This window comes from Lepus europaeus, chromosome 19, assembly GCF_033115175.1.
Source record: "Lepus europaeus isolate LE1 chromosome 19, mLepTim1.pri, whole genome shotgun sequence".
Classification (NCBI taxonomy): Eukaryota; Metazoa; Chordata; class Mammalia; order Lagomorpha; family Leporidae; genus Lepus; species Lepus europaeus.
In genome coordinates, this window is record NC_084845.1 from 14,252,535 (window position 1) to 14,269,633 (window position 17,099).

At 40.6% G+C, this 17,099-nt stretch overlaps 1 protein-coding gene across 1 annotated transcript in view; it reads right to left on the bottom strand.

Moving 5' to 3' along the window:
* Positions 1 to 10,057: 10,057 nt before the first annotated feature.
* LOC133747815 (zinc finger protein 569) overlaps positions 10,058 to 17,099 on the bottom strand; it is a 30,904-nt gene continuing 23,862 nt past the window's right edge. Inside the window, exon 8 of the mRNA XM_062176189.1 lies at positions 10,058 to 12,860. Coding sequence (XP_062032173.1) covers positions 11,047 to 12,860 — 1,814 coding nt within the window. The 3' untranslated portion in view covers positions 10,058 to 11,046. The remainder of the gene's footprint in view (positions 12,861 to 17,099) is intronic.

The following is a 17,099-nucleotide window of genomic DNA, read 5'->3' on the forward strand; positions in this document are numbered from 1 at the left end:
AAGAGCGAATGGAAAGCTAAGAGGATAATGAATCCATCAGTTTAATGAGTGGTTCTTCATCTTAAAGGGATTATTTGATTTTCTTCTTTAATATTGGCTTAAACATACTGTGTAGGAGTACATAATAAGACAGGATTATATATGGGGTCTTTTGTGAGTGGGCTACAAACATGGTTATGAAGTTTATGGATAAGTTCCTTGTATTAGAGATACCAGACAGAGACATTGATGGCAAACAGAAAGAATGAGCCATTTTCAATAAATGGTAAACAGTTGATGACTGAACATTTTAGATAATACATTGTTACCATTATTCACAGTAATGGGGAATGGGAGGGTGTGGAGCAATATATTTCTATGAGTATTTTATCTGAATGGGTGTTGATATTTCTATGAGTATTTTATCTGAATGGGTGTTGATATGTAAACTTAGCCATCTTAAACAGAATCTTTGACATTGTCAGAGCATTTATGAAAGCAGATCAGAGCAAATAAATTAAGAAAGAATGAAGGATTTACATCTATGCATAAAGCAAAATAATTAATTTCATAACTTATTAGTAAATTTCTATTTAGATCTAATAAAGGTCTAAAATTATTTTTCTTAAATATTGACAGATTCCTTTTAAACAAACTATAAATATATTATGACCGATACTTCAAACTATGAGTAAAAACTAATGTAATTATTATAAAACATTACCAAACTTATTTAGATCTAATATAATCTAATATAAAATGTTAATATCCAAAGCTTAATTCATGTCATCATTTTTTGTCTTATTTCTCCGAGGTATAGGAATGCTTGTTCTAATAATTTCTGAGTATTGAGTAACAATTTATTTTGTTTTAATTACCAAACTTTGCAAATATATTTTATTAAGATTACATACTTACCAGGCCTAAAGGAAGAATAATAACTCAGACCAGTAAAGAGTTTGAGTTATTCAGTAATTGATTTTTATCTAGATATTGTGTCTCATTTCTTCCTCCATGATGACATAAACCAAGACAACTGGTTGATTCTCTGTATTATCAATCAAGCCTTTTTTTAACCCATGTCTTTAGCATAAGTATATTTTGCGGTCATATGTTTTCCTCACAATGAGGTACTAAATTCTGTTTATCTGAGACTATATAACCTATTGTCTTTTAGTGACACATCAACCTGATCTTTTAGCATTGTTGAAAATTTATGCTTTTTTAGTATCTGATTGTTGTTGGGACCATTTAGAGATTTGTATTTCTGTGAGTATGTGTGTACATGCATCCAAAGAGGTGTATTTAATTTAAAAATTTTGTATTATGTACCTCCTGTGTGCCAGACTTTGCCAGTGGAGACACAAACAAAATAGACTAAACCAGAAAAAAAAAATCACTGCCTTCATAGAGCTAATTTCTTCTTTTTTTAAATTTTTTTTTAATTTATTTATTTTTTTTAATTTTTGACAGGCAGAGTGGACAGTGAGAGAGAGAGACAGGGAGAAAGGTCTTCCTTTTGCCGTTGGTTCACCCTCCAATGGCCGCCGCGGTAGGCGCGCTGCAGCCGGCGCACCGCGCTGTTCCGATGGCAGGAGCCAGGTGCTTCTCCTGGTCTCCCATGGGGTGCAGAGCCCAAGCACTTGGGCCATCCTCCACTGCACTCCCGGGCCACAGCAGAGAGCTGGCCTGGAAGAGGGGCAACCGGGACAGGATCGGTGCCCCGACCGGGACTAGAACCCGGCGCCGCAAGGCGGAGGATTAGCCTGTTGAGCCACGGCGCCGGCCCATAGAGCTAATTTCTAACGAAGAAGACAGACTATCAAAAAATATGTAAATAAGATACAACATGTAGGAGAGTAAATTTTGAAGAAAAAAAAAAAAAACATGAAGGAAGGGATGGAGGAGCCATGGAAGGTGTCTTTTGAAATTGACATTTGAGTAAAGGCCTGAGAGAGCTACGATTATCTATACATTGATACTTCATATACACACTCACACATTAAGACAGGTTTTATGCTTTATGGATCTACTGGAAAGGAAATCTATGTATATGTATACATCCATATACATCCAATGGAGGTCATTTTAAGCAAACTCCTTGTTTCCTTCAGCATTGCTCTGACACCTTTGCAAGCATCCTAACTTTCTGGCAATAATAAAATATTTCATTCTCATCCTCAGTGTTTGCTTCCCAAATCATGAAGTTAAGCTACCTTCCATAGAATCTACGGAGGGAGAAACAGCGAAAATATTCATAAGGGAATATAAAACCAGGAGTTTCCCTTATAAGACAGAAATAATTTTTATTGGTTTTTAAAAGGTCTTGGCTGGCTAGACTTGGGCCTGAGAATATGTCCAAGACTGAATTTTCTTTATGTATGACATTTTCTGTCTTCCATGATTCCTGTTACCAAAGGAGAAAAAGATTGTTCAACTTCACAGTATAGTTCACTTTAATAAGAGGTGTATAGTATATTAATTACCTTTTATACGGCTTGAAATTGTTTCAGGGTTTGTGAAACATCGTTTCAATAGTAAGTTTTTTATGTGCATTTGAAAATTGCTAATTTAAAACTGCCTCAATTACAGGAATCCAAAGGAAATGTGGTTCAGATGTATTATGCTCTCTTCCTCCTACAGAAAGTTTTCTTTTAAAAAAAAAAAAAAAGTATTTTCAGGTAGCCTTCCTCAGAGAAAACAATGCAAAACTTGCGTGAAGTTTATTTTTTTCCCACCGAGTTCGGGTCCTTTTAGTCACTACTGGCTTTGGATGGAAGGCCTGCACATGAGCTTTCAGCAGAATTACTGCCGTTCTGGTTGAGCCCCTTTTAGATACAGCTGGAGAATTTCCTCCTTTTAGACATGGTTTCACACTGAATTCTGGTTTCTACTTTGCATCTTAATTTGCTATACCCTACTAATATTTTCTAATTTCATAAAGCTCAGTACAGTGATGATAGGTTGAATGGTGAAAAAAAATGTAGATTCCTTGAAGCTGTGAGGTGAAGTAACCTCAGTGACCAGGGGAGTGTGTCACCATCCTGGGCAGCTTGCTCTCTCTCTCTTTCTTCCTTTCTTTCTCTTTCTCTCTTCTCCCTTCTCTCTCTCTCTCTCTTTCATATTTATTTGTTTGAAATTCCAAGTTACACAGAGAGGGAGAGACAGATCTTTCATCGCCTGGCTCACTCCCCAGGTGGCTCCAACAGCCGGGGCTGGACCAGGCCAAAGCCAAGAGCCAGGAGCTTCTTCCAGATCTCCCAGGTGGGTGGCAGGGTCCCAAGCACTTGGGCCATCCTCCACTGCTTTCCCAGGCATGTTAGCAGGGAGCTGGATCGGAAGTGAAGCAGCCAGGATGCAAACCTACACCCATATGGGATTCCGGTATCACAGGTGGCTGCCTTACCTGCTACAGCACAACACAGAGCAATAGTCAGCTTTCTTAAAGGCACTTACTCCATAATATATACCATATCTTCCAGAAAAGCAGTGGAAGTATTTTCTCTTTTGATTATTGGGACAAGTATGGATGATGGAGTAGACTTATGTGTGGATGTCAACTCTTTTAAGTGAGAAGGACTTGAAGTGATTTTACTTTCAGACTCAGTTTACCCATTTATAAAACAAATAATGATTGTAACCTTTCAAGTTTTTGTGAGAGCTACTTTAAATAATTAATATATGTAAACAGTTAACGCATTATTAATGATGAAAGCAATCACAGGAAGTTGAATTCCATGCCTGAGAGCTGGCTGCTCATGGGGACAGAATTGTAAATTCAGCCCTGTGTCATGCTTCCTTCCCATCCCAAACCTTCTTTTATTATTTTTTTTAATATTTATTTATTTGAAAAGAGTTATACAGAGAGAGAAGGAGAGGCAGAGAGGTCTTTTTTTAAAGGTTTGTTTATTGGAAAGTCCGAGTTACACACACAGAGAGAAGGAGAGGCAGAGAGCAGGAGCTAAGTCTTCCATCCGCTGGTTTACTCCCCAATTGACTGCAACGGCTGGAGCCATGCCGATCTGAACCCAGGAGCCAGGAGCCTCCTCTAGGTCTCCCACATGAGTGCAGGGACCCAAGCACCTGGGCCATCTTGTACTGCTTTCCCAGGCCATAGCAGAGAGCTGGAATGGAAGTGGAGCAGCTGGGACTCGAACCAGCGCCCCTATGGGATGCTGGCACTGCAGGCGCCAGCCTCATCATTGTGATTTTAATTTACACTTCCCTAATAACTAATGATGTTAAACGTCTTTTCATACTCTTGTTGGCCATTTGTATATCCTCTTTGTAGAGATGTCTAATCAAGTCTTGATTTGATTGTTTTTTGTTTAGTCAAGAAGCATTCTTAAAATAAGTTAGATACCAGACACCTGTCCTATTGCAAATGTTTTCTCCCAATCTGTAGGTGATTTTTTAAAATTTCTTGATAATTTCCTTCGATGCATGAGTTTTTCATTTTTGAAAGTCCACTTTATCTAACAAATTAGATGTAAACAAAAGAGAAGATCATCATTTCTAGAAAGCACAATGCCTCCTTATGCCCTACTCACCGAGAATTGTAACCTCCTGTTTTCCCCCCAAAATGGAAACCACTTGTTCAGAAAGGTGAGCTACTCCACCAGTCCTGAACTGCCCTCCCCTAGAGTCTTACATGAGGGAGAAATAAATGTATGTGTTCAAGTCATTGTATTTTGGGGGTCTTTGTTACATCAGCTTAACCTACATCCTAACTTCCACGACTCCAGTGTGCCATACAAATATTACCATTTTCTGTGTGTCCCATGAAAAAGTTGGGAGCACTATTACTTAGACCATTTCCTTTTGGTCACTCCTCCTCAATGCTATCAAGAGATGAATCCTGGGGCCTGCACTGTGGTGTAGTGGGTTAAAGCACCAGCTTGCAGCGCCGGCATCCCATATGGGTGCCGGTTCGAGTCCTGGCTACTCCTCTTCTGATCCAGCTCTCTGCTATGGCCTGGGAAAACAGTAGAAGATGGCCCAAGTCCTCGGGCCTCTGTACCCATGTAGGAGACCCGGAAGAAGCTCCTGGCTCCTGGCTTCCAACTGGCGCAGCTCTGGCTGTCGTGCTCATTTGGGGAGTGAACCAGCGGATGGAAGACCATTCTGGCTCTACCTCTCTCTGTAACTCCTCTGTCTTTCAAATAAATGAAATAATACTTAAAAAAAAAAAAAAAAAAAAAAAGGAGAGAGAGGTGAATCCTTTCTGCCATACCAATTCAGGTAATTTATTCCAGTCCGGATAATGGTGGAATATCCCAACTTCTGGCGGAAATTTGAATATAGCACTGTTGGCCAGGTAAAGCCACTGCCTCGAGCAGTCTGCAGTAGACTGGTGAGACCTGGTGCTGGAAACCCTCCAATACGCCCTCTCCACTAACCCTCCCCGGGGACCCACACCCGTGAAAGGCTGCCCTGCATTCGTGGGTTGCCCTGACACTGTGTGTCTGTGCCCTCAAGGGTTCCCTTTCTAGCTGGGCAACAGGAACTGTCCTCCAAGGAGAGACATTTTCATTGCTTCTGCAACCTTCACAAGTCTCTCGTCCTTCTTCGGCTACTTTGGGGCAAACAACGACACTAGGAAAACTGACCTTTCCGAAGTTTGCCTTGCAGCCTTTGAGCCCAATTATGACGCAGTGAGTTTGCTAAATTAACGTGCACTGCTGTTTGATTCTTTTGGACAAACGTCACCACCGCACCCCTCTAGGAAGAACCTCCCAACTCTGGGGCTCCCTCCAAGTCTTCACGCCGTGCTGGCGGGCGGGAGCCTCTCGGAGTCCTCTCTCCTCCACCCTGAAGAGGTGGTCCTTTTCCACCTTGGACTTCCCCGCCCACCAAAGTGCCCTCCTGTACAGGGACAGGGCTTAATGCGTCCAGCGGGCAGTGGGACACTGCGAGGCTTCCCTCCTGGGGTGACCGGGATTCACGCCGCTCGGAGCGCACGCCTCTCTCGCCAAACTACGAGTCCCAGAGTCCTTCGCGTCGAGCCTTTTCCGCCCCTCCCCGAACTACATTTCCCAGAGGCCACTGCGAGCCAATTCGGCCTTAAGAAGTAGCGGAATTCCGAGCTGGGCGGAGCGAGGGAAGCAGGTTGTGCCTTGGGCCCCAGGTGAGGTCGCTCAGTGCGTCAGAGGGTCTTTGAGGGCTGAGGAGCAGCTGTAGGACGACTTGTATCTGGGGCTGCCTGAGTGCCGGTGGCCGTTGTGTTTGGTGGTTGTGCGGCTGTGCACGAGGGCACGTGAATGTTTCGGTCTTGTGTTGCAGGTAGGAGCTCTGCGTGTGTGAAACTTGGGGAGAGTGCTGCGCGTGCAACGGCGTGTGGGCACTGCCGTGTGTGTAACCAAGGCGGGATTTAGGGATATAAATAGTGTATCATGGCAGGCAAGGTGGTAATACAGGCTTTGAAAATTTAGTGGAACAGTGTGAAGCATCCATCCCATTATTAGAGGTTTTCTGACTGAATTTAACATTGACAGATCTCTGTACAGAAGCATATACAATAGCCTCGTGACAAACCTAAACATATTCAGGCAGTTTTAGTAAGCCACATTCAGTCACAAAATTTAATCATCAAACACATGGTTACCTATTGAGGTTGATTTGTTCTGAGAAGAGGAGCGTGGTGTGGGCAAGAGGCGCGGAGTCGCCACACAGACCCCGGGAGCCGGGTGAAAGCAGGCCTGAGGCGAGCAGCCCGCAGACTTGTTTATTTCAGTTGGTACAGCAGCTTAAATAGCCAAGGCAGCCAATCCGGTCAAGGGGCGGTTTATGCCCTAACCAATCACAGCCTGTTGCCAGGCAGGCTCCATTGCCAGGTGGGTTTCAAAGCCATTCCTGAGTAACTGATGCTCCCTTGCCAGCGGCCATCTTGGCATGGCCTTCTCATTCCACCACAGTTACCTTTATGTGTCAACATGTCTAGGCTATAGTTCCCAGTTACTTAATCAAATACTAATACAGATATTTCTGCGAAGCTATTTTGAAATGCACTTAACATCAGTAAGATATTTATAGTATCCTAATTCTACAGTTATCTATAGTAAGATAATTTTAACTGTGGTTCTCATCTAATCAGTTGAACAAAACCAGGTTTTCCTGAGAAGAATCAGCCTGTAGATTGAAGCTTTAACTCCTGCCTGATTTTCCAGCCAGAGCCTTCCCTAGAGATGTGACTTGCCAGGCCCCATAATTGCATGAGGCAATTCTTCAAAACATTTATTAAATTTGTAAAAGTTCATAAGTTTATATAATTTTAATATATCATTACATATTATATATTTATATAATTGAACCTAAATTTTATTTTGGAGAACATGATAGAGATTTTGAAAACGAGAATGGTTCTAAAGGAACACATTCTGAAGGTTTTCTTACTGGTTCTGGGATTTTTTGAGTTAGTTCTCTAATACAATATTATTTAAAGGCACTAGTTATTGGGCCAGTGCTGTGGCGTGGTAGGGTAAACCTCTGCCTGCAGTGCTGGCATCCCAGATGGGTGCTGGTTTGAGTCCTGGCTGCCCTTCTGGTACAGCTCTCTGCTATGGCCTGGGAAAAGCAGTGGAAGATGGACAAAGTGCTTGAGCCCCTGCACCTGCGTGGGAGACCCAGAAGCTTCTGGCTCCTGGCTTTGGAATGGCTCAGCTCTAGTTGTTGTAGCCATTTAGGGAGTGAACCAGCGGATGGAAGACCTTTCCCTCTGAAACTCTAATAAATAATAAAAATCTTAAAAAGGCACTAGTGACTATATTTCCAATGATAAACAGGGCACTCTGATAGTCCATAGCATGATGTAGTAAGACAGGTAAAATCTCACCAGTGAATATTCCTAATCAGTTACTTTAAAAAAAAATGAGGTTCTGTGCAACTGTGTGTTTGATAACTTAGAACATTTCTGACAAGCTAGCAAGTATATTGAGATTTACCAGTTGTTCCTAACTGTGCTTGAGAAAGCAGAAAAAGAAAAATATAATTTCAAGACTTCAAATTCCTACCTCAAATGCAGCATAAATGACATGAAAATTTCTGTTTATCCTAAAAACAAAAACCAAACCTCTTATGAAACCTTATCTCATAGTTGCAGAGCTGAGATTTATGAATACTAAATCCAGAGTCTTATCCTGCAAGTGTCTAAGTTTTAAATTTATTTATTTGAGGGGCAGAGTTACAGACACTGAGAGGGTGAGACAGAGAGAAAAGTCCTCCACCCGCTGGCTTACTCCCCAGATGGCCATAACAGCTTGAGATGAGCCAATCCAAAGCCAGGAGCCAGAGCCTCCTCTGGGTCTCCCACATGGTAACAGGGGCTCAAACACTTGGGTCATCCTCCACCACTTTTCCAGGCCACAGCAGAGAGCTGGATCGGAAGAGGAGCAGCTGGGACCAGAACCAGTGCCCGCATGGGATGCCAGTGCTGCAGGCAGACGATTAACCTACTGCACCATGGCGCTGGCCCCAAGTGTCTAAATTAAAACAGAAACCGAATGCCCAGCTTTCTTCTGACAGGTACAGAAACTTTTCACATACCCTTACCTGGCTCACAGAAAATCACTGAGATGTAATGAAATTGGTCCTGCTCTGATAATGGTAAATATGCTTGGCTTGACACATTAAATACATGAATCATTTTATGTAGGCATGAATTGTCTCTTTCCCTCATTACAAAACATGTAAAGATGTAGGTGGGTTTCTTTTTCCAAATGGAGAATAGCTTTTTTTGGACATATTCACTGCTTTCAACTACAGTTAGAACTTAAGATAAAATTTAAGGGTGGGCGTTGTGGCACATCAGGTTAAGGGCTGCTCTGTGAGGAGTCACCACCATCCGGGATCAGAGTGCCTGAGAGCGAGCAGAAGATGGCCCAAGTACTTGGGTTCTTGCTGCCCATGTGGGAGACCTGGATGAAGTTCCTAGCTCCTGGCCTCAGCCTGATGTATCCTTGCCTGTTGTGGGCATTTGGACAGTGAGCCAGCAGATGGAAGAGGCAGCAGGCAATGGCTTAAGTAGTGCCACCCCTGTGGGAGATGCAAAGTGAGCTCCTTGATCCTGGCTTTGGCTTTGGCCTAGCCATGACTGTTGCAGGCATTTGAAGAATGAACCAGCAGATAGGAGATCTCTTTCAATCTCTCCCTTTGTTTCTTTGCATTTCAAATTAATAAATAAGATAGTAAAGTTAGTGTCTGATCAAGAATAAGAACCCATTTTAAAATTATTTCTGGCTGGCGCCATGGCTCACTAGGCTAATCCTTCGCCTGCGGTGCCGGTACTCCAGGTTCTAGTACCGGCTGGAGTGCCAGTTCTGTCCTGGTTGCTCCTCTTCCAGTCCAGCTCTCTGCTGTGGCCCAGGAAGGCAGTGGAGGATGGCCCAAGTCCTTGGGCCCTGCACCCGCATGGGAGACCAGGAGGAAGCACCTGGTTCCGGGCTTCGGATCGGTGCAGTGCACCGGCCATAGCGGCCATTTAGGGGGTGAACCAATGGAAGGAAGACCTTTCTCTCTGTCTCTTGCTCTCACTGTGTAACTCTGCCTGTCCCCCCCAAAAAAAAATGTTTCTATAGTCCATGTTTCTCTAACTCAACTAAGTCTTATTTAGAGAAATTTGGAAACTAAGAGCAAGAGAGTTAAAACCCACAGTTAATTTTGACAATCAGATTTGTGACCATATTTGTTTTCTCCTTTTATTGAAGAAATATTATAGATAAATGTAACAACTTCTGCCAAAACTTTCCACATTCCAAAAGGCAACCAATGTCATATATGGATCCAAAATCAATACACAGTACTGCTCTTTGTGCCATTTTACTATACAAATGTTGTATCATATTTCATTGTGCATTTTGCTTTTATCTCAGCATAACTGATCCATGTAACTTTGTAACCTTTTAATCTATCTAAATACTGTATTTTTTTCACAGAAAAACCACATTGTACTGATCTACCCATCTATTTATGGCAATTTGTGTTACATCCAATTTAGAGCATACAAACCATGATGCAATAAACATAATTAAAACTCTTTGTGTACATTTGTGGGTGCTTCTGAGGCCAATACACCAAAATAGAATTGATTATTCCATATTTATATGCATTTTAAGAAATTCTATTACTTAAAAGAAATAAATATATTCTATTATAATTTTAGAATTTATTTTTATATTCTGGTCTTCAATCTTTTAGATTTTATCTTTATATATAGTATAAGGTAGAGACCTAACATTTTTGCTCATATGACTCTTCCATTTACTGAATAATTAATCTTTTCCCCACTGATGTCAGTAGCACCATCATCCATAGAATGCCCGTATCTTCTTGAATTTTTGTAGCAATCCTCAGTTGTTGCCACTGATTCATTTATTTATCCACTCAGTTACCCAGTTTAAATGACAACAGCTTTAAATAAAATGTGATGACCTGTAGTTGAGTATGTCTTCTCTATTTGTTTTGTTTTGTCAAACAGGCTTCAACTATTTATGGTCCTTTACCTTTTGAATCAGTTTCTGAAATTCCTTAAAATATAACTGGTGGAAGTACATTAAACTCAGTTGGGAGAGAAGTCACATTTTTATAATGGCAAGTCTTTTCAGAAGTAATGTCATCTTTTTCTATTTTAAGGTGTTCTTTTGTGCCATTAACATTTTATAACTTTATACATATAAAATTAATTGTGTTTATTCTTAGCTATTGTTATCAACACTTTTTTCTGATTAACTATTTCTCATATAAGGTCATTTTATAATTTCTTCAATCTTTTTTCTTAATACATTGGCTAGGAACTCAAGTATGTTGACAGCAGACATCTTGTTTCAGGCTTTAATGAGAATGCTGACTATGCATTATAAACAAATAGGATCTCTGCTGAATGTTTTTGATCAGCTTTCTCATTAAACACATTGTCACTTTGGCAAGACTTTTCTAGTGTTTCCTAAATTTGTGACTTCTTCAAAAGGCTTTCCCATATTCATAGTTTTCTGTTCTAGAACCTATTATGTAATGTGCAATGAGATGTTCGTTCCTTCTGAAAGCTTTCTCATTTTTATGATATTTGCAGGGCTTCTAATGAGTATGAATTCTCTGATGTCTAACAAGGTGTGACTTTTGGCTAAAAGCTTTGCCACACTCATTACAATGATAGGGCTTCTCACCTGTATGTTTTCTCATATGAAGAGTAAGGGATGAAATCTGAGAGAAGGCTTTTCCACATTTGCTACAGTCAAAGGGTTTCTCACCTGTATGTCCTCGTATATGTATAGTAAGGGATGAGCTTTGAGAGAAGGCTTTTCCACATTTATTACATTCATAAGGTTTCTCACCTGTATGGCCTCTCATATGCACAATAAGGGAAGTCCGTTGAGAGAAGGCTTTTCCACATTCATTACACACATAAGGCTTCTCACCTGTATGACTTCGCATGTGTAAATTTAGCAGTGAGCACTGGGAAAAGGCTTTCCCACATTTATCACATTCATAAGGCTTTTCCCCCGTGTGACTTCTCAAATGAAGTGTAAGGGATGCAATTTGGGAGAAGGCTTTACCACATTTATTGCAATCATAAGGTTTCTCTCCAGTATGAACTTTCTGATGTGTAATAAAGTTCTGCTTTTGGCTGAAGGCTTTACCGCATTCATTACATTCATAAGGTTTCTCTCCAGAATGAATTTTTTCATGAGCAATGAGATTTGATTTCTGGCTAAATGCTTTGCCACATTCCTTACATATATAGGGTTTTTCTCCAGTATGAATCCTGTGGTGTCTAACAAGATTTGACATCTGAATGAAGGCTTTCCCACATTCATTACATTCATAAGGTTTCTCTCTAGTATGAATTTTCTGGTGTGTAATGAAGTTCTTCTTGTGGCTGAAGGCTTTTTTACATTCCTTACATTCATAGGGTTTCTCACCAGTGTGACTTCTCATATGTACAGTAAGGGCTGAGCTTTGAGAGAAGGCTTTTCCACACTCATTACATTCGTAAGGTTTCTCACCTGTATGAATTCTTACATGTATAATAAGCATGGAAAACTGAGAGAAGGCTTTCCCACATTTATCACATTTATAAGGTTTTTCTCCTGTATGACTTCTCATATGAAGAGCAAGGGATGCAATTCGAGGGAAGGCTTTGCCACATTCATTACATGCATATGGTTTCTCTCCAGTATGAACTTTCTGATGTGCAATGAGGCTTTGTTTCTGGCTGAATGCTTTTCCACACTCATTACATTCATAAGGCTTCTCTCCAGTATGAATTTTTTCATGATCGATGAGATTTGACTTCTGGCTGAAGGATTTCCCACATTCCTTACATGCATAGGGTTTCTCTCCCGTATGAATTCTTTGATGTCTAATGAGGTTTGACATTTTAATGAAAGTTTTTCCACATTCATTACATTCATAAGAAAGCTCCCTGCTGTGGGTTTTATGATGTTTAATGAGTTTTTCCTTGTGGCTGAAGGTTTTCCTACATTCATTACATTCATAAAGCTTCTCTCCGGTATGAATTCTCAGGTGTCTGATGAGGTCCAATGTTTGACTGAAGCCTTTTCCACAATGATTACACTTAAAGGGGGTTACTCCAAGATGGGATGAACCATAGCCATATGATTTTCCAGCTTCATTATATTCACAATGTTCCTTTTTTATAAGGCATTTCACATTATCATGACAGTAAAAATTATGTTCTAAACACTTTCCAAATAAGTCATATTCATAGAGCTTATGTCTGGAAGAAATAAAATCTGCGTTCAAAGGAAATGCATTTGCGAATTTCTTAGAGCATTCATTGACTTTTTCTTCAGTCAGTGTTTTCTTTAAAACTTGTCTCAAAAGTCTGTCCTGGTTTTTCTGATACTCATCAATTCCCCATATGTCTCCTAAAATAGATTGCAAATAGACAACACTCATGAATATTTTACAACACTGTAGTAGCAAAAAGATTTTAACATATGCTATTATGGGAATTTGGGTATAATGCTTCATTTCTCAACATTAAGCAAATCTCAAGCATTTATCCCCTATCTCTTGAGAAGAAAATCCCTGAAAAGGAAATATACAAATAGCTTTGTTTTTAAATAGGGTCTCAAAGAAACCAACCTAAAAGGTAAATAAAAGGGAGGTGCAGAGTGTACAAATAAAGTAAGAAAAAAGTGACACAGTAAAAAACAAAAACAGGAAGCTAAATATCATACAATCACTTGCAGTACTCGATTGAAATAATTTTATAAGCTTTGATATGAATACTTTCTGGAAAATGTAAATTACCAAAACTGACTCTAGAAGATCTAGAATACTTTTAGGTCAATTTCCATGAAATGAGCAGAAAAGTATGAAAAACAACTACCTAGGCCAGCGCCGTGGCTCAACAGGCTAATCCTCCGCCTAGCGGCGCTGGCACACCAGGTTCTAGTCCCGGTCAGGGCACCGGATTCTGTCCAGGTTGCCCCTCTTCCAGGCCAGCTCTCTGCTGTGGCCCGGGAGTGCAGTGGAGGATGGCCCAAGTGCTTGGGCCCTGCACCCCATGGGAGATCAGGAGGAAACACCTGGCTCCTGGCTTTGGATCAGTGTGGTGTGCTGGCCGCAGTGTGCCAGCCGCAGCGGCCATTGGAGGGTGAACCAACGGAAAAGGAAGACCTTTCTCTCTGTCTCTCACTGTCCACTCTGCCTGTCAAAAATAAAAAACAAAAAAAACTACCTAAAAACAGAAAGACCCATAGAGATTCACATAGGAATTCGAATAATGATTTAATTGACAACTCTAATGCTGTGCCAAATGTTTCAAAGCAACATTTCCGATATTTTGTGAAACATAATATTAATGAGAAGACATGACAAAAATGATACACCAAAAAAGCAAATTATATCCCAGCTTCATTTATGAAAGTTAATGTAAAAATTGTATGTAAAATGTTAAAGTGATCCAGAAGAAAAAAAGTTACCCAAAAGCACATTAATATAAAATACCTAATGAGTAGTTTTCAAGACCATAAATAATTTTAAATATTGTAACATCTACCATTATAAGTAAATCTGTTAATAGGTCAAAAAAACGGAAATTTTTTAAAACTAGAAATAGGTACTTGACAAAAAAGTACAGTACAACCTAAACATCGGCACAATACTTAATAAGGAAAATCCAGAAGTTGTCACGTTAAACTCAGGAATAAGAAAAGTGTACTATCACCACCATTATTGTAATAAATAGAAAGAAATCAGTGGTATAAAAATTTGGAAAGCAAAAGTAAATTAATACTATTTGACAACAATGAAACTGTTTACCTGAAAAATCAAGTCACCTGAAAAATTATAAAAAGTAATTCACTGGGACCAGCGCTGTGGTGTAGTGGGTAAAGCAGCCACCGCAGTGCTGGCACCCTATATGGGTGCTGGTTCCAGTCCTGGCTGCTTCACTTCCAATCCAGCTCTCTGTTGTGGCCTGGGAAAGCAGTACAAGATGGCCCAAGTCCTTGTGCCCCTGCACCTGTGTGGGAGACTTGGAAGAAGCTCCTGGCTCCTGGTTTGGATCGGTGCAACTCTGGCCATTGTGGCCAACTGGGGAATGAACCAGTGGATGGAAGACCTCTCTCTCTCTCTTTCTCTGCCTCTCCTTCTCTCTCTGCCTCTCCTCCTCTCTCTGACTTTCAAATAAATAAATCTTTTTCTTTGAAGATTTTTTTATTTATTTATTTGACAGGCAGAATTACAGACAGTGAGAGAGAAACAGAGAGAAAGGTCCTCCTTCCTTTGGTTCACTCTCCAAATGGCTGCAACGGCTGGAGCTGTGCTGATCTGAAGCCAGGAGCCAGGTGCTTCCTCCTGGCCTCCCATGCAGGTGCAGGTGCCCAAGGACTTAGGCCATCCTCCACTGCTATCCCAGGCCATAGCAGAGACCTGGACTGGAAGAGGAGCAACTGGGACTGGAACTGGTGCCCATATGGGATGCAGGTGCCGCAGGTGGAGGACTAACCTCGTGCGCCACAGTGCCGGCCCCATAAATAAATCTTTTAAAAAGATAAAGTAATTCACTAGGTTCACTACATACAAATTAACATTCAAGTTCAATAACCATACATACAAACAACTACTTAGAAAACCTAGTTTTAAAAAATTACATTTACAATGGCAACAACAATATGGAAAATCTAGGAAAAATTAATAATAAATTTCCAAAAGCCGTAAAAAGAAAACAGACTTGAACAAATGGAAAGCTTTTATAGGTTGAATTGTCTGCCCCCCCCCAAAAGACATGGTGAAGTCCTAATTCCCAGAACCTCAGAATGAGACATTATTTGGTCACACAAGATGTAATTAGTTAAAGTATGCTCATACTGAAATAGGGTAATCAAATATGACAGACATTCTTGTTTCAAGTGAAGAGAGAGACACAGAATGCCATGTGAAGGTGGAAACACAGATTGGAGTTAGACTGCCACAAACCAAAGCAGTCCTAGAAGTACCAGATGCCGAGGCAGGCAAGGAATGATGCTTCCCTTATAGGTTTCAGAGGAAGCATGGCCCTAGTGACACCTTGATTTTAGACTTCCAGCCTCCAGACTGTGAGAATTAATTAGTTCCTTCCCATTTGTTCCCTCATCCCTCCTGATTTTTCCTCTCTCCCTCCCTCCTTGCCTCCTTCCCTCTTCCCTCCCTCCCTTCCTCCTTTCCTTCCTTCCTTCCTTCCTTCCTTCCTTCCTTCCTTCCTCCCTCCCTCCCTCCCTCCCTTCCTTCCTTCTTTCATCCTCCCACCCTGCTTTGACACTAAATTTCTGTTATTATTCATCACCCAGTTTGTAGTACTTTGTTTCATCAACCCTAGGAAACCAAGGCAAAAGGCATAACAAATGCTTAGAAATGAGTACTTACTAGCATAAAGGCAACATTAATTACAAGTTAATCTATCCATTTAAAGTGGTTTCAGCGATTTAAAATATGTCCAACACCAAACAATCAGTTTATGATGGGAGGCCGATATTATAACAGCATTGGTGACATCATAGATCATTATAGAAAAGAGCAGATTGTTGAAGGGTATTATCTTAAGGAACCTGTACCAATGCAAGATCAAGAACAAGTACTCAATGATTCAGTAGATGGCAAGGAAATCTACAATACAATTCGTCGTAAAACAAAAGATGCCTTTTATAAAAATATTGTTAAGAAAGGCTATCTTCTGAAAAAGGGCAAAGGAAAACGCTGGAAAAATTTATATTTTATCTTAGAGGGCAGTGATGCCCAACTTATTTATTTTGAAAGTGAAAAGCGAGCTACAAAATCAAAAGGATTAATAGATCTCAGTGTATGTTCTGTCTACGTTGTGCACGATAGTCTCTTTGGAAGGCCAAACTGTTTTCAGATAGTGGTTCAGCACTTTAGTGAAGAACATTACATCTTTTACTTTGCGGGAGAAACTCCAGAGCAAGCAGAGGATTGGATGAAAGGTCTACAGGCATTTTGCAATTTACGGAAAAGTAGTCCAGGGGCATCTAATAAACGTCTTCGTCAGGTCAGCAGCCTTGTTTTACATATTGAAGAGGCTCATAAACTCCCAGTAAAACACTTTACTAATCCATACTGTAACATCTATCTGAATAGTGTCCAGGTAGCAAAAACTCATGCGCGGGAAGGGCAAAACCCAGTATGGTCAGAAGAGTTTGTCTTTGACGATCTTCCTCCTGACATCAATAGATTTGAAATAACTCTTAGTAATAAAACAAAGAAAAGCAAAGATCCTGATATCTTATTTATGCGTTGCCAGTTAAGCCGGTTACAGAAGGGGCATGCCACCGATGAATGGTTTTTGCTCAGCTCCCATATACCGTTAAAAGGTATTGAACCAGGATCCTTGCGTGTTCGAGCACGATATTCTATGGAAAAAATCATGCCAGAGGAAGAGTACAGTGAATTTAAAGAGCTTACACTGCAAAAGGAGCTTCATGTAGTCTATGCGTTATCACATGTGTGTGGACAAGACCGAACACTACTGGCTAGCATCTTGCTGAGGATTTTTCTTCATGAAAAGCTTGAATCATTGTTGTTATGTACACTAAATGACAGAGAAATAAGCATGGAAGATGAAGCCACTACCCTGTTTCGAGCTACAACACTTGCAAGCACCT